This window comes from Trachemys scripta, chromosome 9 (assembly GCF_013100865.1).
Source record: "Trachemys scripta elegans isolate TJP31775 chromosome 9, CAS_Tse_1.0, whole genome shotgun sequence".
NCBI lineage: Eukaryota > Metazoa > Chordata > Testudines > Emydidae > Trachemys > Trachemys scripta.
Window position 1 is genome coordinate 79,796,977 of NC_048306.1, and position 22,614 is coordinate 79,819,590.

Genomic DNA, 22,614 nt, shown 5'->3' on the forward strand with positions numbered 1-22,614 from the left:
TTAGCCTTGTTTTCTTCTCTTCTCACTAGCTAGGAGATTCCAGCCCATTCTTCACTCTATAGGGACTGTGGCTTGAATACGTCAGAACTATGTTAACTGCCTAATTAAGGACCAGATCCTGCCACCCCTTTCACATGCTGTGTAATAACTTACCCTGCAAATTGTCCCATTGTAATCACTATGGATACCTTCACCAGTGTTAGTGTTCAATGGGACTACTAGCATAACAAGGTATTACTATAGTATTACTTAACATGAGGCAAGGATGGCAGAATCTGTCCCTAAGAGTATAATTCAATAACGGTTGGAGAGAGAATTACACATAGATGTAGCAGAGAAGAATAGACCCCAAAAGACTAAAACATTCAGGGCCTGACTCTCTTGTATGCCCTGTTGCCTTTATATAGCTTTGGTGGGGTAAAAGGGCCATAAAGGGGGAGAAAACAGCCTCAGGAAATGTCCTCTACACAAGGAGGCCCTCTGGAAAGACCAGAGCAGCTCTGTGCTAGCCTACTCCATGTCGCTAGGTGCATGCCAGGAACAATTCAACAATAATTTATAGTCAAATACACCTCTACCCCGATATTACGTGACCCGATATAACATGAATTCGGATATAACGCTGTAAAGCAGCGCTCTGGGGGGGCGGGGCTGCGCGCTCCGGCGGATCAAAGCAAGTTCGATATAACGCGGTTTCACCTATAACGCAGTAAGATTTTTTGGCTCCCGAGGACAGCGTTATATCAGGGTAGAGGTGTACTGTCAAAAACTGCAGACCCAGATAAAAATCAGCAAGGAATTCCACCCTTGTCAATCACTAGAAGGTAATTCTCAAACTCATCAGGGACATACTAACATGGAGAAGGACCAGAATATCACACAAGGACATTTGGACAATCTTGAAAACTGGAGTTATAGAAATGGGAAGAAATTGAATGGTAAAATGTGTAACGTCATGCACGTAGGAACTAGCAATAAGAATTTTTGCTACAAACTTGGGATTTATTGGTTGGAAGTGACAGAGGATGAGAAAGACCTGAGTATACTGGTCAACCATAGGATGACTATGAACCGCCAGCGTGATGTGGCCATGCAAAAGGCAAATGCAATCCTAGGATGCATCAGGCAAAGTATTTCCAGTAGAGACAGGGAAGTGTTATTACCATTGTACAAGGCCCTGGTGAGACCTCATCTGGAATACTACATATAGTTTTGATCTCCCATATTTAAGAAAGATTAATTAAACCTGGAACAGATGCAGAGAGAGGCTACTAGGACCAGAGAAATAGGGAGAGGGATAGCTCAGTGGTTTGAGCATTGGTCTGCTAAAGCCAGGGTTGCAAGTTCAATCCTTGAGGGGGCCACTTAGGGATCTGGGGCAAACTCAGTACTTGGTCCTGCTAATGAAGGCAGGGGGCTGGACTCAATGACCTTTTGAGGTCCCTTCCAGTTCTAGGAGATAGGATATCTCCATTTATTTATTTATTTATTTAGGAATGGAGAACCTGCCTGACAAGAGGAGACATGTGGAGCTTGCCTTGTTTAGCCTAATAAAAGGAAGTCTATGGGAAGATCTGATTGCTCTCTATGAATACATCAGAGAGGCAAACACCAGGGAGGGGGAGGAATTATTTAACTTAAGGGCCAGTGTTGGACAAATGGATATAAACTGGCCTTCAACAAGTTTAGGCTTGAAATTAAACAAAGGTTTCTAATTATCAGAGGAGTGAAGTAACTGGGTCCCATAACACAATTGTTATTTGAGTGTGGAAAATTCTGACTCTAACCAGTTCCTAATTTGGTTTGGCTGGCCAATATGGACATGGCAAACCATGCCTGAATAACTGCATTATGTAGCAGCCTAGATTACAGCAACCATTTGCATTGGTTGACCAAACCATATTAGCATGTCTAAGCATGGATGTTTTTTACCCTTTTAAGAAATTTGGGCTAAACACAGTTTCTAACACTCTTTTTTCCAAACCATATCAGCAATGGCCAGTTGAAACTGATTTTGCTGGAACTGATGTTAAACACCATTTCTCAAAATGATTAAAAACTTTGTTTAGGTGGGGCTTAAACCAAATGAGAAAAAAGTCCATGCAATCCCTGAAGGATTAGTAGGTCAGCAGCTGACACCTCAGCATTCCACAGCTCTCCTCTGCATTGATCTAGCAATATCTTTTTTATTATTTGAAAATATGGTTGTACTTCATATTAAGGATACATTTATAAATAACTAATAAAAGGCTAATAAATGATTAATAGTAGTTATAAGCATATTATAGACATGAGAAATATGTTTTATTGATGGTTCTAAATACATCAGTAAAGGTTTTATAGATATATGCCCTTATTTTAACCAAGTTTTTGACCTGTTCATTAACTGTTTATAAGCTACACCTCTACCCCGATATAACACGACCTGATATAACATGAATTTGGTTATAATGTGGTAAAGCAGCGCTCCAGGGGGGCAGGGCTGTGCACTCCGGTGGATCAAAGCAAGTTCGATATAACGCGGTTTCACCTATAATGCGGTAAGGTTTTTTGGCTCCCGAGGACAGCGTTCTAGCGGGGTAGAGGTGTATTGATAAATATTCTTTTAATATAAAGTGTGACCAAAAAAAAAATACTATGTTCATCACTCTTTGCATCTCTGGTAAATTATTCTAGTCATTCATAATTATTCAATAATTTACTATAGAAAAGAGGAAGTACGGTACGTTATCTTACCATTGTCATCAACCACTCTGGTCTGGTCTTTACAGCAATCTACAGGTAACCCAATAATTTCCACTTCGACAAAAGGATCTATTATCTATTTTAAAAAACAACAATTTAAAAGCAACTCGTCATTATATATAAAAGATAATTTTCTATTAAACTCTCACATAAATGCACATTTGAATGCTAAAGCCACTGCTCAGTGTGATTATGGGAAATGCCACAGTAGACTACAGAATGATGTAGATTTCATCATTGCTGTTTTGTGACACTGGGACATGTGGCCAGGTGGAATAAACTTTCAGATCAGTGCTAACAGCTGAAGAAATACTAACCAGCAGAATATATAGAATACAGGAATTGTGGGAAAAATCCAGATCTCATGTGCAAATCCTGAACATCTGAAAATTACTGGCATATTTTAATTTAGGAGAAAAGCTCTCTTTAGGACAAATGCTCCCATATCACTCCCATATAACAGGCATTCTCTGACAGTTATAGTGAAAAAAAGTATTTAGTATCACTCAAACTACTTTACCTCCCCTCTGTCTCCTAATACTGAATCTGGAGGCTTAGGTAGTTGCTGTCCACTGATGACTTTGAGAATAAGCTGCTTTTTAGGGTTGGCAGGAAGTGGATCACCAGAATAAGGGTTGAATGTACCTAGAGGTTTGCAGAGAATGAGAAAAAATAAAACCCTTAATATTAGAAATCCTATACAGGAGAAAAAAACAGAACTGCTACCCTCCCGAATGCATAGAATAAATAACATCATATAATCACATGCTTGATTGGGCCTCCTGTCTATAACTTAATTTCTACAAATGACATTCTCCCTGATGCAGAGGGCTCATTCAAGGACCTCTAACTACATAGGCCCAGGCACATTTTATGAGAATGATCCTACCAGTTCTAGTGTTAAACTGGCTCAAAGAAATAATGTGATTTTAAAATGATGGTGGCAAAACCAAAACCCTAAACAAATAGAAATGTGCTCACTGTATGAGCATAAGGATCACTGACTCCTGTTCCAGAAATACCAGGATGCCCATTGATTTCAGTGACAGATCAGGCCGCAAAAGCTGACTGCTATGGGGTGTTAAGCAACTTCACCTCCCAAGTTGCTCAGGCAGGTCTACACTTTGTAGGAGGGACCCAGAATATCACAAGACTGGGTGCTAATAACTTACCTAGATTAACTCTGAGAGATCATATTATAGTATTTATATATTCAGAAAGCTGGCAGTCATTTTTTTAAGGTTGATAGCAAACACTGCAAATGTGCCTTTCATTTAATCATTTAAAAAGTCAGATGCAAACCAAGCTAATTATTTTATATGTGTCAAAAAGCTCCCATGCAAGTTCTTGTTTTAATTCCTTGTTTTATTCTAGATATTTAGCTCTACATGCAAAATAATGGAAAACTGACTGCAAAAGTCATTTTCTAAAATAACTGCCATAATAATAATAAATGTGTAGTATGACATTACCTTTGCACATCTGCTGAGGTTTGAGGACATACCCACAGTTGCCATTCATCCTGAACTTTGCTTGATTAACCTGCATCATGCGCCCATCAGACTGGTAGTTTAATGCCACTGTTGAATTAAGAGATTTAGGAATCATTGATTAGTGTAACTGTAACTTGCATTTAACATAAAACCCATGTGAAAACATTACATACATAAAACACCTACCCAGCTGGCAACCAGCATTCCAGTACGGTAAGGGGTTGAAATTGCTGGAGTCAATCCGATACGCAGATGGATAGATTCTGGTGAGCTGTTTCTGGTTGTAAAGTATAAACTGCTCAGACTTCTGCTGCACTACCTGGTGGGCCCTTGTTTCACTGAATGACAACACATTTCCCATAGTCCCTATGTGTTTATAGTTTAAAAAAAAAACAAGAACAACAACTGTGAGACAAATTGCTATATTCACAGGTTAGTTGGACTGACATCAGTGGAGTTAGTCTAGATTCACCGATCATCATATCATATGCTTGCTTTACTCTGACAGCTGGAGATCAAGTGGAAAAGATATACAATATGGCCGCTAATTCCCATTAGACAATATTCCTAAACTGTGTTGAGTTCAATAAAGCTGTTGTATAATGAACAAACTCTTTCCATACCTATGATTAGGTTCTCCCTCATCCTACCTCCATATACCCATGAGATCTTTCAGCTACCTCCTGACAGTCTGCAAATCCCCTCAGGCTTTGACAATCCTCTTCCACGCTACCCTGGAAGGATAGATCACATAGACCTCAGAATAGCACTGCCTTGCTGTTGTGCTCTTTCTGTAACCTTGCCCTACCTCACCTGCAAGTGTGTGCCTCTAGGTCTTTCCTCTATAGGGATTTGGGCAAGGGCTGGAATGGGACGGAATGGACCAAGGTACCAACCTCCATTTGCAGCACTGTCCCTTGCTCGGCCTCCTGCTTTCCAGGTGTATGTGGAAAACCAGGCAGGAGTCAATGCTAATTGAAAATGCATCATATCCTGGAAAGCCCCAGCCGGAACTGTTGCTGAGAAGCTACAGGGGACTCGCACAATGACAATGGCTAAAATCGTGCTGAAGCCTTGTAGAGAGGGGGAGCGAGTAATCAGCTCAGCCCCACAGAAAGTCACCTCCTTTCTCTATGGATCTAGGGATGCCCTTCCCTGTGGATCCCCCAGAGCCATGGGAGGAGAATGCCTATGCAATCCAGAGTCTCCTGCATTCATTCCAGTAGAGGAAATATTTGCATGAAAGCTTGGGTTCTCATTTGGGGCCTAAAACATTACCCTGATTCTCACCTTTCCCTAAGTCAGTAGGCATTGTCCTGCACTCTTATATAGCCTGTCTTTATGGCTGAAGTGCTTTTAAATGTAGGTTCATAATTCTCTGCACAGTATTTTTTTAAGCAGAAATAACCCTTGCACTTGAATTTGTTTTTACTATCTTCCATATAGAGACAGATATTCTAATTAAACAGAGCCCCTGAGCAGTATCTGTCACTTTCAGATATTTAAAGCTGCTCAGTGGCATAATTAGTCTTTGCTTATATTACTATTCTGGGAGAGCTGAAAAAGGCAGTACAAATTGCTACAGAAATTAAGAAATGTTTGCAGCTAATAGAAAAGCATTTACATTCTTTTAAAAGAACAAGTGTTCACTTTCAGCACTTAGGAACTGAGGAGCTGATCTGTAAGACTAGACCTGTGATCCACAGCTAGACCTCTGACAGTGGCCAGTACCAGATACGTCAGAAGAAGGTGCCAAAAGCCTGTAGTAGCAATTGTGGAATAATCTAGTCACAGGACAAGTTTCTTCCAAGCCCTATTAGTTAGTTGTTGTCTTGTGCCCTGAATCATGAAGGTTTAGTTCCCCTATAAAAATGTTTAGCCTACTGTTCTTATTACTCTTATGAACATCTAATCCTAGTAAAAATGCTACTAAACTCTTGGCCTCAATGACATCTTGCGGCAATGAGTTCCTCTAGTTTATTAGGCAATGTGTGAAGAAGTATTTTCTTTAATCAGTTTTACATCTATTGTCTTTCAGTTTCACCAAGTGTACTCAAGCCCTTGTTCTATGTGAAAGGGTAAATTGTAGCACCCAGTCTCCCACCTGTATATCAATCACACCTCCGCTTATTCATCTACTCTCTCAAGAGACCCAGTCTTTTCAATCTTTTTTTAATGTAGAAATCTTTCCTCTGAGCATTTCTGTCTTTTTTTCTGAGCTACAATAACCAGGACTAAGCACAGTATTCTAGGTGGAGATGCCCAACATGAGAAACTCTAAAGGGGCCTGAATTTCAGGAAATACTGAGCATTCAGCATCTGAATATCAGACCCAAAATTCACCCAAAACAACCAGTCACTTTTAGATTGCTTGGCCTGAGTTTCTCTGCAATGCCTTTATCCTCCTTAATTACTCCATTTACTCACTGGTAGTCCGAAAGCCCATATATTCCCATACAAGATGACATACATGGCCACTAGGACCTGCGGGTGGCCGTGCCTGTGGACGGTCAATATAAACAAACTATCTTGCGGCCCGCCAGCAGATTACCCTGATGGACCACAGGTTGCACACCGCTGTGTTATACTATCTTTCTCCATGGATAAAGATAGGTGATAAGAACTGATGAGCTACCTGATCAACTTTTAAAAGTTCTCTGAAAATAGAGGAAACTTAGGACCACAGGCATGTGTCCCATCCAAATATAGTCAAGTGAAATAACAACACTTATATAAGTAAAATTTACATCCACAGTCTCACCATCATCTACTATATCTTGGGCTGACACAGAGTTTGTGTACACCACTAAATCAGAAAGAGCACGGCACAGCTTCATGGTTTTTCTCCGGCGGCCCAACCTGTTGAGTAACATTATATATTAAAAACAAAGCAGCTGTTTATTTTTAATACTTACAAATTATTTAAATCTCTCCTCTGTAATTCTGTCCTTTTCAAAAAATTAATTCACAACTGAGCACCGTTATATCCATTTATACTATATATTAACTATAGCTGTTTCCTAACTGAAAGACAAGTTTAAATAGCAAGAAATAAAGGAAAAGCAACAGGCTTACTAAACAGGATTTGTGGCAATCTCTAAAATTATGGTTCATTCCAAACCCCTGTTTCTCTCTCCCTCTGTGTCTTTCTCTCACACACACATACACATTCTAGATATTGTGTTATACTAACAAAAACAAGATGGGCAACCAGCTTTAGAAAAAAAATCAGCAAAAGGGACATTTTAAATGCAATAAATGCATACTTGAAAATGTATTTATTCCATTCTCAGCTGTAATGAACTGGGAGAGGTTGTGATGTGCTTTTATTCAGTCTATTTTCATGTAAAATTGATTTTGGCTTTTTTTCACTAGCTAAGTATTGCTGCACCATTTCTATTCAATTTAAGAATAATTATTATTTGTATTTCACTGAAATGCCATGTAACTCAGTGTTGGGATTTTATGCAAATACATTTCAACAATGCAGGCGACACAACAGATTTGCTATTGAGTACTGACTTAGGTCACTGAGATGGCATAAAGCACAATATGGAGATTTAATAGCAAAATGTCTCTCTTTTTTAATGACATCAAAAATTGTGGGGATTTCTGACCTGTACAACTGCCCAGTTTCCTTTCCAGAAGAATTTTGTTGACTTTCTTCATCATCAGATGTGCTATGAGATTTGGACCTTGATTTGACAGCTTTCTGTTGGGGGAAATCAATGAATCCATCTGCCATGTAAATCCACAACACTTTACTGACATTAAATGGAGTTTAAGATGCCCCAAAGATGCACAAGGTGACCTGACTGGTATTTTATATATCTCATTTCTATGATTTAAAAAAATAACAGATCTGGTTTTGATTCAAAATAGGCAATGGCCATCGTCTTACTGTCTCGGTGTAATGTATTAGAGAACATGGGGCTACATTCTTGCTGGCAACTCTGCAAATACAGGATAAAAGATAGCCAAGATGGGATCTGTGGGGTAGGCTCTTGTGCCCTGATTTTTACGCTCACAAAATTCAAGGTCTTCACACCCCACAGGCGCTCCATGGATTAAACAGCAGTGCAGCAATCTGGGACAGGATTTGTAGACATCATCCACGTGAATCCCACCTCACCCTTGGACCCACTATCACGTTACACTCCTCCTTCACTTGCACTATACTTTTGGTACAAATAACCTGCATATATGCTTTTGCAAAGGCTAATGAGAGGATAGATTATAGGTGGGAGATAAAAATGAGAGCCAGTATTTGGCCTGTAATAAAACCAAAATCATGACTGCTGTTTCCACTAAACTAGTATTGGTCATATTGGATTTCTTATGTACCATAGTATATTTAATAACAGCAAAAGATCTTTAATAGAAAGTAACACAAATACAAAATGAATTGCTTCCAGCTATGACTTCTGTGCCATTTATAAGAGAAGATTAACAAATGCATTCCCAAACAGTCTCTAAGCAAAATTTCCAAACGTCTTAAAGTTTGTTTGTTTTATGAGCCATACAGTATATGAAAGGACCAAAAGATTCTAATTCCATACAATACACAATAAAATTTCTACCTACAATAAAAAGGCTAACATTTCGAAAGAATTCTCTTTTCATAAGCATCTCTCTTTTAAATAGCAATAATGATTGCTAACTGTAGCTTTTGTGATGCCAACAAGAAGCCAGTTTACTGAAAATATCTTTTCTATAGTGTAGTCTCTCCAACCTTTGATTTCAACATTCTTACATATTCAGTGACATTCTGACTGCAGTTCAAAGAGCTCTTTAATTTCCCCTTTCAGTATGAAGAGGTGGCTACTGTGTAAGTCAGAATTCCTTTTCCTTTCTCTTGCAGATTAATCCTACTACATTCCATATGAACGTCACAGATTTTATTTAATTTAATAAATAAAGACCATAACTGAGTTGATCCTTCTGTCCTCAGTGCTGAAATAGAATAATCAACCCTTTTAGAGATTATGTATGCTGTTTAGTCTTAAATCTGGGGGCTGGGAGTCTGGACTCCTGAATTCCACTTACAGCTCTGTCAATGACTCAGTGAGTGAACCTGATATAGTTACTTATGCGTCTGACGAAGTGGGTATTCACCCACGAAAGCTTATGCTCCAATATATCTGTTAGTCTTAAAGGTGCCATAGGACTCTGTTGCTTTTTACAGATCCAGACTAACACGGCTACCCCTCTGATACTTTACTTAACCCCGATTTCCAAAGTTCCAAATTTTCAAAGCATTTACATTTAATACACTTGAATAAGTATCCTGAATTTCATAGTGGCTATGCACACACAGCTTCCAATTAGGCCATTTATTTAGGAGCCTAAATTTAGATTTAGGTGAATAATTTTAGGTATTAATATTTAAAAATATTGGCCTCAACCCCCCTGTGCCTCGGTTTACCCTCTTTCACAGGGTATCCACTTAAAGTTACATAGCATACTGTTCTGTTGTGAGAATTCATTAATGTCTGCTTAGAGTTTTGAGTCTGTACATGTGAAGATTACTACTACTATATATCATCCTAAGCATCCTTTTGGCTGCCAGCATGGAAAATGACAGTGTTCTAAGGGTTAAGTTATTCTAAGTCTGTCTTGGTCTGTCTGCAAAAGTCATTAAAAAAAATAATACTTTGCCTTACTTATTTCAGCAAAGATCTGAAGTAAATGGGGCATCCAACTGCCAATTAGAATAATTAGTTGAAGTGATTAAATTATTAAAACGTTTTCCACTCCTCAGTGTAGCCAGTAATTTCAGTTTTTTTAGCAACAGATTTCTTTATCCCAGTATACTGCATTTATTATCTCATTTGTGTACATGGGATTCCAATGTGTAACACCCATTAGAGTGTATTTTACTTGTAGAAATCACCTGTGTATTGAATGGATTTCTTATTACTCACCTTTTAGTTCCCTGAAAGACAAAGATTGTGAACATGTGCACTTAGCTAAAGCAACCACAACAACAACAACCTACTAGTTTTAAACCAGTGCAATTTTATGATCTATTTACAAATAGGAGGCTTGATTCTCTTCTCCATTATACCACTTCCACACTAGTGTAACTTCACTGATTTCATTTGAATTAAACCAGCGTGATTAAATGGAGTTATACTGACATAAAACTGGTATAACAGATTAAAGAATCAGATCATGCAATGCCACAAAAATTCAGATATTATCTGAAATGCAATTAAAAGCCATGAAAAATTACACTTTTACAAAACGGAAGTATAGGGCCTGGTTCTGCCATGGTCATTGAGTAACCTCTATTTATTAACTCTTAGACAAACAACAGATATGAGTTCCACCTACCTTGTATTTCCCAAAATTGCCCATTAATGAGCGGCTATGGGATTTCTTCCCACTTTCTTTTGTGTCTCGGTTCTGTACAAAGAAAAGTGCACAATGAACATATTTTTCAAGCCAGCTCAGGAAGGGTCTCTCTTTTGTTATTTTTTTAAGTTTGCTACAATCTTTAAAGAGATGTATTTTTCACACTAATATGCATTCTTGTATGTGACACTGTTATTAAGATAATATAATAATTACACAGGGGGAATAAGAGTGAAAGTGAAGCTGTTGAAGTCTAAACCCAAAATACTTAGCTTTGGATGTAAATTTAAATCCGCATCTGTAATATAGGATTTTTCTTCTTCTTTATACTATTAATGACTTGGCAACCACTGATGGTAGGGAAAATATACAAGTAGTAACGCAACAGCATTTTTAACCTAACTGAAGACCAGAAAACAAGAACAGAAGGAGAAATTCTTTCCCGTAAGTGCATTTTGATGATCGGAAATCAGCAACATAATCTTTATTCAGGCTAGTTGATGAAACCTCATTTTACAGACTGAATGTGATAGAAGCCATTTTAATGATTAAAATAGAAGAGATTCCAATTTTCTTTCTGCTGTTCTTTTAACAAACAAAAATATGCCTCTTTCCTCCACCTGATGCCATTTTCCTAACTACTGCTATCACTTCATCATCAATTGCTTGCTGTGAATAGATGAAGAATCACATAGAATTAGTAGATTCAGAACCATACAAATAGATGTTTCGAGTACAGAAGGCCACAGCATGATCTATAACAGTAGCAGGTCATTAATGGAGAGAAAAGACAGTTACATTTTCCGTAAATGGTGGTCTTCAAGATATGTTGCTCATGTCTATTTCACAATAGGTGTGTGCGTGCTCGCCACATGCACCAGTGCCGCAAGTTTTTCCCCTAGCAGTACCCGTAGGGGAGAGCCCCTAGTGACCCCTGGAGTGGCACCTCCATGGCATGGTATAAGGGCGCTGTGCACTCACCCCACCCTCAGTTTCTTTTTGCCAGACAACTCCGACAGAGGGGAAGGAGGGCGGAATGTGGAATAGACATGAGCAACACATATCGAAGAACACCAGTTACGGAACAGGTAACTGTCTTTTCTTCTTCGAGTGATTGCTCAGGTGTATTCCACAATAGGTGATTCCAAGCTATAACTGTTGGAGGTGGGTAGGAGTTCACAAATTCTCGGGACAGAGCACAGCCCTGCCGAACCCGGCATCCTCCCTGGCTTGGGAGATGATTGCATAATGCGAGATGAAAGTATGAACTGAAGACCATGTAGAAGCCCTACAAATTTCCTGGATGGGGACATGGGCCAAAAAGGCAGCCAACCAGGCCTGCGCCCTAGTCGAATGTGCCCTCACAATTGACGGCGGGGGGATTCCTGCAGATCATAACAGGTACGGATATACGATGTGATCCACTTGGAGAGTCGCTGAGTGGAGATCGGCCAACTCTTTATGCGTTCGGCCGAGGTGATGAACAGCTGCGAGAACTTTCTGAACGGTTTTGTCCGCTCCAGGTAGAAAGCCAGAGCCCGTTGCACATCCAGCGTGTGGAGGTGGCACTCCTCACTAGACGCATGGGGATTGGGGCAGAGGACCGGCAGGAAAATGTCCTGACCCATGTGGTAGGCAGAGATCACCTTCGGGAGGAATGAAGGATGTGGTCGGAGCTGGACTGTATCCTTATGGAACACCGTGTACGGGGGCTTGGAGTTCAGGGCCCTGAGTTACGAGACCCGCTTAGCCGACATGATCGCCACCAGGAAGGCTACCTTCCACGAGAAGTGCGACTAGGAGCACGTAGCTAGTGGCTTAAACAGGGGGCCTGTGTGGCGGGCCAGCACCAGGTTCAGGTCCCACTGTGGGATTGGGGGCCTGACGTACGGGAAGAGACGATCTAATCCCTTAAGGAATTGGCCAGTAATAGCATGGGAGAATACTGTGTGGCCCTGCACCAGAGGGTGAAAGGCCGATATGGCCGCCAAGTCCACCTTCATGGACGAGAGCGCCAGGTCCTGGGCTCTAAGGTGAAGGAGGTAGTCCAAAATGAGCTGGATCGGGTCAATCACGGGGGAAACACCCCGCTCATCCACCCATCAGGAGAACCGAGACCACTTTGCCAAGTAGGCTCGGTGCATGGAGGGTCGCCTACTTTCCAAGAGGACGCGCTGAACCCCTTCCAAGCATGTCCACTCCTCCCGGCTTAACCATTGAGCAGCCACGTGAGGTGGAGTGCTGCGAGGTTGGGGTGGAGGAGACGGCCCTGGTCCTAGGAGAGCAGGTTTGGGCAGGACGGCAATGGCCATGGCAGGGCGACCGCTAGGCCCATGAGGGTCCCGTACCAATGCTGCCTAGGCCATGTTGGGGCAATCAGTAAGACCCGGGCCCTGTCTGTCTTTATCTTTTCCAGGACCTTGTCTAACAGTGGGAATGGGGGGGGAAGGCATAGAGAAACTGGCCCGACCAGGACAGGAGTCAGGGATCGGAGATAGCACCCCATCCCAGCCCAGCAGATGGTAGGCCTGCAGGCAAATGACGTGGACTATACAGAAGTCCCACAGCCTGAGGGCTTCCTGGCAGAGGATTGGGTCCTGCCTTGCCTGTTGATATAAAACATCGAGGCCGTGTTGTCCGTGAAAACCCTGATGACACGGCCCTCCAGGTGCGAGCGGAAGGCCATGCACGCCAGCCGCACTACCCTGAGCTCCTTGAAGTTTATGTGGAGGGCCAGGTCCTGCGCAGACCACAGATCTTGGGTCTGAACGTCCCCCACATGGGCTCCCTACCCCAGGTCCGATGCATTGGACACCAATTCTATCAAATGGAGGCCTGCCTCTGAACGGGACCCCGTGGAGCATGTTCCCTGGGGAGGACCACCATTGTAGGGAGGCAATCACTGGTTTGGGCACAGTGAGGACTTTGTCCAGCCTGTCTCTGGCCTGGGAGAATGCCAAGGCCAACCAGAGCTGGAGGGGCCTCATCCTGAGTCTGGCGTGGCGGACCACATATGTGCACACTGACATGTGACCCAAGAGCTGGAGGCATGTTCTGGCTTTTGTCACTGGAAACCTTGTGACCGTGTCAATGAGCCCTTTCAGGGTCTCGAATCTGTCCCGAGGCTCTGGCCGACATGGCGTCCAGGACCGCCCCGATAAACTCTATGATTGTACCAGGATTAATGTGGACTTGGTGTTGTTTACCAACAGGCCCAAAGTGGCGCACGTGGACAGAAGGAGCTGCCCTTGACCAGCCAATCGTCCAGATAGGGGAAGATCTTGACCCCATGGCGCCTGAGGTAAGCCGCCACCACCTACGTACACTTTGTAAATACCCTGGGGGCAGTGGACAGGCCAAATGGGAGCACCGTAAATTGGTAGTGCTCCTGCCCAACCGTGAAACGGAGGAAGCGTCTGTGCCCCTCAAATATGTGGATGTGGAAGTACGCGTCCTGCAGATCGAGGACAGCGTACCAGTCCCCGGGAGGAATGATGGAGGCCAGGGAGGCCATGCGGAACTTGAGCTTCACCATGTACTGGTTCAGGCCTTGCAGGTCCAGGATGGGCCTGAGCCCCCCTTTGGCCTTCGGGATAGGGAAATAGCGGGAGTAGTACCCCTTGTGTTTGAACTCCACTAGCACCACTTCCACCGCTCCTAGGCCAAGGAGCTGCCCCACCTCCTGCTCGAGCAGAGCCTCGTGAGAGGGGTCCCCCAGGAGGGACGGGGGCGGAGGGAGGTTGGGCAGGGTGGAGGTAAACTGGAGGGTGTAACCCCGGGAGGTGGTGTTGAGGACCCATCGGTCCGACGGCAGCCGCGACCACTCCAGGAGGAAAGCACACAACCAGTTGGAGAAGGGAAGTTTTATTGTGGGTGGATCCCTGATGAGAACTGGCAGGCGCCCCTGGGCGTCCCGTCAAAACTGCTGTTTCCCTGCCTGTTTGCCCTTGGAGGACCCACGCTGGGGGGCAGGCTGAGACTGCCTCTGCGGGCATTTCTTATAGTCCCGCGACTTTTTATAAGCGGGCTCATATTTAGAGTGGGTAGCCTGGGCAGGAGCCTGCTGCGGCTTAAACTTAGGTTTAGCCAGAGCCGGAACATAGAGGCCCAGAGTCTGAAGTGTCGTACGGGAGTCTTTCAGGCCATGTAGTTTTATATCCGTTTGTTCCGCAAACAGAGCTTTGCTGTCAAACGGGAGGTCCTGCAGGGAGGTCTGCGCCTCACTGGACAGCCCAGAGAGCAGGAGCCACGACGCCTTTCTCATGGACATCGCGGAGGCCATGGACCATGTGGCTGTGTCCGCCACATCCAAAACTGCCTGCAGGGTTGCCCTGGCAGCCACTGTGCCCTCCTCCACCAGCGCTTTGAATTCCTTACTGTTGCGCTCCTGGAGGGCATCCTCGAACTTGGGCAAAGAGCCCTAGAGGTTGAATTTATACCTGCCCAGGAGAGCCTGATGGTTCGTCATGCATAACTGGAAGCTCAAGGATGAATAAATTTTCCTTCCAAATGAGTCCATCCTCCTTGAATCTTTATTTTTCGGAGTGGGGGCTCGTTGGCCCTGCCGCTCCCTGTGGTTGACCAACTCGACCACCAGGGAGTTAGGGGCAGAGTGGGTGTATAGGTATTCATGCCCCTTGGCAGGCACAAAATACTTGCATTCTGCTCTCTTAGAGATGGGGGCCAATGAGGCTGGGGTTTGCCTCAAGGCATTTGAAATTTTCGCCACCCCTTCTTGGAGAGGTAAGGCCATTTGCCTGGTACCGAGGCGGACAGTACGTTAAGCGGGGAGTCCAAGGGCTCCTCCACCTTCTCTGCCTGGAGGTTGAGGCTTGATGCCACCCTTTTTAATAGTTCTTGGTGGGACTTAGAGTCCTTCTGCGGGATGGAGGGAGGAGGAGCTGTAATCGCCTCATCATGGGAGGGCGAGGAGGCTGGCAGTGCCCACTGGTACCACTGTGATGGTGCCCAGTGCCACTGCACCTGCTGTGGCGCCAGGGGAGCAGGCTGTTTAGCCTGGCTGGCCTGACCCATCGATGGACGGCTACAAAGGGAGACTGGGCTGACATACAACCTGCCACTGTCCCTGGACTGGGAGAAGAGATGGTGCTGGGAGCGGTGCTGACCCCAAGACCGTGACCTCGACATGGAGGACTGGTACCGTTGGTAACAGCTGCTAGGCGATCAGCTCCGATCTCGCTGGCAATCGACACCCAGGGTTGCGGGAACGGTGCTGTGGCAGGGTCCTGGAGCAGGACGATGAATGGGAATAGCGTCAATGTTCATGTCATGACCAGTTGCGATAGCCCCTCCGAGACAAGGATCTTCGGCATCATCTGCCTCGGTCCCATCGGTGTCCGCTCCTTGGGGCGGAGCGGTGCCTGGAGTCTCAGTCAGATGGAACCCAGCCAGACAATCTGGTGGGAGTCGATGCCGACCCATGTGGACTACGCACGGAATGGTTGCTGAGCGGCGAACAGCGTTGGGAATGTTCTCTTGACTGAGACCAGTACTGAGTTGGGGCGACTGCGGAGATCCCAGCGGTGGCTCGCCTCTGAAGCATGGGGCCAACATTGGTGGTGCTCCTGGTACCAGCGTGGACATGACATCCCAGGCCGCCTGCAGCACCTCCGGCGTAGAGGGCATCCAGACATCCAGGGAAGCCTGCTCCGAATGGGCCGGGCTACTCCGCTCAACTTGAGTCGGAGGCCTGGAGGCCAATAGGGATCGAGGAATACCCAACACGGGTCTAGTCTCTGCCCCAGATTTACTGCGGTATCGCAGCGGAGAAGGCCTCTTCTTAGCTTTCTTGTTGTGCCCCGTGGACGGGGAGTGGTGCTGACCAGTAGATGGCACCGGGCGGTCGCTGCACACAGACATCGCAGTGCCTGGTGCCGACTCGGAGCGGTACGCCGGAGTCTGGGTCAACGCCGACTCTATGAGAATAGCCCAGAGCCTAATGTCTCTCTCTCTCGGTCCGAAACTTAAACGACTTGCAAATCTTACATCGATCACTGAGATGAGTTTCACCCAAACAGTGTAGACAGTCCGCATGCGGATCACTCACTGACATCGGGCGCCTACAAGTGTTGCATGACTTAAAACCTGGGATGCAGGGCATGCCCCTGGCTCAGACGCACTAGCTAAACTAAACTAAAACTAATTGAGTACTAACTATAGGTCACATACACTGAACTAACAAGAGTTCGGCGGACAAGCTACAGCAAAGCTGGAGCAGAGCAGTTCCGAAGCACCTTCACTGGCAGCAAGAAGGAACTGAGGGTGGGGGGTGCTCACAGTGCCCCTTATACCGCCATGGAGGCGCCACTCCAGGGGTCGCTAGGGCACTCCCCTACGGGTACTGCTAGAGGAAAAACTTCCGACACTGGTGCACGTGGCGAGCACGCACACCTATTGTGGAATACACATGAGCAATCACTCGAAGAAGAAAGCTTGGTTTTTCATTTTATACATTTCTAGATCAGTTGATCTGCCATGGACAGTACCGCACAGGACTAAATTACTCGTGTTCCCAGTTAAACCACGCAAGTCAAGAGTAATTCTGTTCTCATATGTAAGTAAATCAGGAGTCACTAAACTAAATCAGTGAATTACAAATATGCAGAAACAGGGTTTATTTTTTCTCTCTGTCTCAGCAGCTTGTGTCACCATATACACTTCTGCAAAGTGAGTGAAGAGTCGGTGTAAAATCCTACCACCAATGTAAGTGAGTGCATAATTCTGCTAAGATATAATTTTATAGCCACGGTGCATGCACTTTGCACAGGTGTACATGAAGACACAAGCTGCAAAGCACTGCAGAAATAGGTCCTCTAAATGAGATTAAAATCTGTCCTAACAGATTTTTAGATTTTTTGAGATTTCCTAAACCACAAAGAATGTTCTTGAATTAGCAACTCCATGGTTATCAGTACATTCTGAGGATTCTGAGTGGTTAGGCAATTCATTACATAGTTAATTTTACTCAGGCCAAGCATGCTTGTGGACTATCTCGTTTCTCAAGCAGCCTCTGAAACAATTATTACCCAGGTGAGTAGGCAACACATATGTTACATTATCTAGAGGCTAATGCTTTTTGTAGATCCCAGTAATGGGGCCATTTGCAAGCAATAGGTACATATTTTAATGAGGTAACAGCAGGGTTGTGGGGTCCCTTTAGCAAAAGGAAGAGATGAATCAGCAAGATGACTCAGGAGTTGAATTGGAATCATAAGGAATGGAATCCAGATGGACCAAAAAAAAAAAAAATCCTGCAGCCTTTGAAAGTGTAGGTAAAGGATGCATTAAAAGCTGAAAAAAATGGACAGATGCGAGTTGTTAGGCCACCTGAGTTTCACTTGTATAGAAATATCCTCTGGGACATCAATTTGATGATCACTGGCAGTATTCAGTTTTGTGGTTGGAAAAACACATCCCTTCATCTGTCTGAAGAGCTGAAGAGAAACCTAAAGATATTGAAAAATATTCCCCCAACATTTCAACATGTGAATCCAAATAGTTTCAGTTATTCAATGTGCAGCTATGGGTTGGGATGTATTTTTAATTACCAAAATGTTAGGGGCATTAGATATTTTTCTTGGCTCCAGGCAAGGTTGCTAATTGTATGCATCGTTTTCATACATTTATTTCTAGCGTAAGTTGCAAGATGTAGGTAGAAGAAACTCTTAGCAGAGTTATTTAGATAACAGCATATCAGTTGACAGTGTCAAATCTGCAAAGTCAAAACCAGTAGTAGACCTAGTGTCAAAGTCTTAAAGCTTCTGCTGATCTTCTCAATACTTTTTCTCATTGTTAGTTATAGATTCCATTTCCAAGCAGAAGCACCTATTGCCAAGTAACTGAGATATCTGTGAAAATACACACATTATTTATGAGTTTCCTTTCCATTATTTTGTTTGAATTTGGCACTTTTAGAATTAAGGAACTAGTAGGACTGGCTAGATCCAGATAATAGTATGGGAGATGGCTCTCAAGACAGCTTGGCCAATGCACTTCAATCCTGGTGTGCAACACGTAGGAATGTATGAAATGCCACAGTGGAACAGGTCTGTGGTCCATCTAGTCCAGTATATGGTTTCCAGCAATGGCCAGTACCAGATATTTCAGAGGAAGGTATAAAACTCCCGTGACAGAAAACTGTGCACATACTTTTCTAACCCCAGCAGTTAGTGGTTTCCATGATTGTTTACATATCTCTTGTTTTTATGCTATCCATGTCCTGAAGCATGATTGTTTATATATCCCTTATTTTCACATTATCCAATGTACTTGTGGATATTCTTGTTAGTCATATAAAGACTCATTTCTAATCATTTTGTTTTGTTTTTTGACTCCTACTAGTAGCCTTGTTTTCCAGTCCAGGGCCTTTCCTGAACAAGGACAAGCAAATGTTAAGTGCTTCTCTGATGCAAACAAATGTCCCTTTGGGATCCTGGTGATCGTTTTCATTTGTGGCCTCAACAGGATTTGAACTCGTATCTCCAAAAATAAAAGGATAGTGCGCAAAGCCACAGAGGGAAAGCACAAGGAATCAGTGGTACTAGAAGGTAAGGACCACTTTCGTTGAAATCTTTCTACTTTTATAGTTATGTTGTGGTTCCTATGCCAAAAATACAAATTCTGGAGTTTGTACAGACCCGGTACAGCTAGTACTTTCCATTACAGTGGTTAGCCTTCACAAGTGACCCGCTGCCTCAGACTGCAATTAGACACACAATTCATTATGTTCTTTCTTTCCAGTAAATGAATAGATTATGGTAACTCAAGGAAAAGTTTACAGAAAGTTGTGCCAGGCCAAAAAGAAAAGGTCAAAAGACATCACCTATTTTTCCTCTGGACAGACTATTTTTCATGTTCTAGGACTATTTACACATAGTTTTTGAAGTAGATACAGATTCAATATGGGTTATTAATAACAATCCCTCATACTTCTGAAGCGAGTGGCAGCTAAGGATCTGCAAGAACTTTGCAAACGTTAATGGATTAAGACTCATAAATCCCTTGTAAAATAGGAGGGTGTTATTAAACTCATTTTATAGACATGGAAATTGAACTTTAAAAAAATCACACTTGACAGCATTTAATCTCTGAAAGGACCTTTGACAAAGCACAGGGAAGAGAAAAAAAACAAAATGTAGGAAATTCTGGTTATAAAACCTCAAAAACTGAACTCAGAGGCAAATGTAATTTCTTGAACCGCTTTCAATTCATTTTTTTAAAAAGTGACTAGACTTCAGGTTGATGGTTTCTCTTTAAGTGATTTGACTAAGATTACACCATAGGCCCTGTGTCTGACCTGCACCCCTTGAGAGGTGCAGCCTAGGAATCACAGAGCAAAGGTGGTTGGCTGCCTGCCACCACTTTACCTCTGGGCTTCTGTGCTGAGCTGGAGTATGCCTGAACCTTGGCCTAAATTAAGAGCACCTCAGAGGCTGCTCTAATTTATGTCGGCTTTGAACAGCTCCCTATGGGTCATCTATCATGCCAAAATTGTAGTTCATAAGTACAGTGGACTCCAGTCACACCCCTCTCTTTCCTGCATGCCCCTACACTGTGTCCTGCAAGGTGGCAGGTGGTGCAGGGCCATTACACTGGCTCTATGCCTCCCAAGAAATGCCTCTTTCCCGCCCCACCACTGTATTATTCCCTAAGGATAGCTACACCAGTTTTGAGATCCATTTTTCATATCTGACCACAGAATCGGGGCCTATGTTTTGTGGACTATCTAGAAACAGAATGTAGATTTCCTGACTTCTAGTTCTGTAATCTAACCATTACACCATGCTCCTCTTCTATTATGTGATATTAACTCAAGGACAAGGCATAAACTTGCGATGTAACATGCTCTGTTTTTGAAAACATGGTAATGCTACGGGGAAATGAATGACACTTGGATAGCTGCAATTAAGGGGAATGAGATTTGCATAATAAAACAAAAGCAAATGGAAAAATCTTCTCAGTAGATACCTTTCAGGTACGACAATCAGATGAAAATGATTAGAAACTAGCTTTATAATGACAAACCCTTAAGTATAACAGAGCTAGCTAATGAGTTACTGAATTACCAAAACATAAAAGTTTAATTCTTGTTTACAATTGTTTCTCCCCTATGTAGGTCAACATTTGATATCAGTTAAACCACCAGATATTTTAGCTTGTTGTTGCATTGCTGAGCTCTGAGCTGACAAAAGGACCAAAAATCACTCCTCAAACCCATAGTCAAGCACCGCAAGGCTTCAGACAGGAATGGTAAGAGACAAATGGGTATCATTAGTGGCCACTTAAATTGATTAATGAATCAGCAAAAGTCTAGTCTCAGGGCTGGTTTACATTAAAGCTGTAAGTCGACCTAAGTTTGTAAGTTACATAACTGAAGTCGACGTAACTTAGGTCAACTTTCAGTGGTGTCTACACCACGCTGTGTTGACGGAGATGTTCTCCCGCCAACTTACCTTACGCTTCTCGGGGACGTGGAGTACAGACATTGACGGGAAAGCGCTCTGCCATTGACTTAGCTTGTCTTCACCAGACTCACTAAATTGACACCACTGCATTGATTGCAGCAATGCCGATATACCCGTAAGTATACACAAGCCCTCAAATTTGATACTGCTAGTTGACAGCATCATACCCAATGTCTGGACATGGCTACAGTCAGTGATATCTGCAACACTCTCATCTTCACCAATTTTCTTGGCTCATATTCACTGTAACTGCTAAGCTCAGATGTCATTAATTTCTCCAAGGTGAAAGCCTCATGCCCAACATGACTCCCTCCTGGAGGAAATTACTATCATTTTTGTAAATAATCAAAGTGATGACCTTTTAGTGACTTATGTGTTTGACTTCCTAATTTCAGATATGGTTATTTTCCCTTGCAATCAGCAATTCGGTGTGTACCAAAGAATGTACTAAATGACAGGATTCTAGCTCAAAAGGGAACGTGTGTGGTTGAAATCTGATCATAATTACTAATCCCATGAGAAAGACTGATGACTTTTGGTGACCGCTTGTGGAAAGATCAACGTTCAAATTTGTGAGAAGAGGGAGGGATCAGAGGAGAAGTCTTTAGCAGTCAAAGACATGACAAGGTAGGGCTTTGGTCTCACCAGTAAATTCACTTTCAATAAAAGAGACTATCAATCTGGAAATGGGCTCCTTCTCCTTGTGGCCTCAGTTCAGGAGGCTCTGCCCCCTAGATTCTGCTACTCTCCCTCCTCCAATCAAAGCTTCCCTCTCTCTCAGAGAAGTAAGCAGGCTGGGCAGTATAAACCTGCCAGCATGATGCTCAGCTTTAGGCAGGTGCTCCTTATCCAGCCTCCTGGTAGCGGAGGTCTGGGGAAAGACAGTGGGCTGCAGAGAGGGAGGGACTGTGCTAGGCTCAAATTACCTAGCAGGATCTAGGGGGCAATCAATGGGCTACTCACAGCAGTAAATGCTATGCCCATTAGTAAGTGTTTACAAGATCAGTCCCTAAGAAAGTACCACTGGTTACTTACCCACTGTAATATGCTGTGATGGGGCGTCTGCCCCCACACTAGCCCATAAAGGGTTAATAGAACCCTAGGGAAACTGCACAACAGGCAGCCAATTGCAGAAGACCCTAGGGATGCTGTGCAGGAGACAGACAATTGAAGAGGACTTCAAGGAGCAGCCAATCAGGGTCCATATAAGAAGAGCCGCAGGACAGAGGTCAGTCATTCCCTAGAGTTTGAGGGGGTGGTAGACTGGCTGCCTTGCAGGCTGAGAGTGGCAAGCACCCTGGACATAGCAGTGCTGTAGGCTGGTGCTGCAGGCTGAGGCCCTGAAGTTAGGGCAAAGAGTGTGCTGGGGCTGCCGGGAAGTGGCCCAGGGAGATCCACAGAGGAGTTGGAGGGGATGCAGTAAGTAGCTGCTATCTATAGGGTCCCTGGGCTGGGACCCAGAGTAATGGACGGGCCCGCGTCCTCCCCCTGCTCCTCGCCACTGGGGAAATAGCTAAACTGTAGACTGTGCTTGC

The 22,614-nt window shown here is 43.7% G+C and overlaps 1 protein-coding gene across 3 annotated transcripts in view; it reads right to left on the bottom strand.

The window, feature by feature from the left end:
* The window catches only part of PLCH1 (phospholipase C eta 1), a 167,527-nt gene that overhangs the window by 14,153 nt on the left and 130,760 nt on the right, over positions 1-22,614 (bottom strand). For all 3 annotated transcript variants that reach the window (XM_034782403.1, XM_034782402.1, XM_034782401.1), the window contains 7 exons: positions 10,575-10,646; positions 7,856-7,950; positions 7,000-7,097; positions 4,425-4,604; positions 4,218-4,325; positions 3,266-3,390; positions 2,737-2,821 (listed from right to left, as the gene is read on the bottom strand). In XM_034782403.1, coding sequence (XP_034638294.1) covers positions 2,737-2,821; positions 3,266-3,390; positions 4,218-4,325; positions 4,425-4,604; positions 7,000-7,097; positions 7,856-7,950; positions 10,575-10,646 — 763 coding nt within the window. The remainder of the gene's footprint in view (positions 1-2,736; positions 2,822-3,265; positions 3,391-4,217; positions 4,326-4,424; positions 4,605-6,999; positions 7,098-7,855; positions 7,951-10,574; positions 10,647-22,614) is intronic.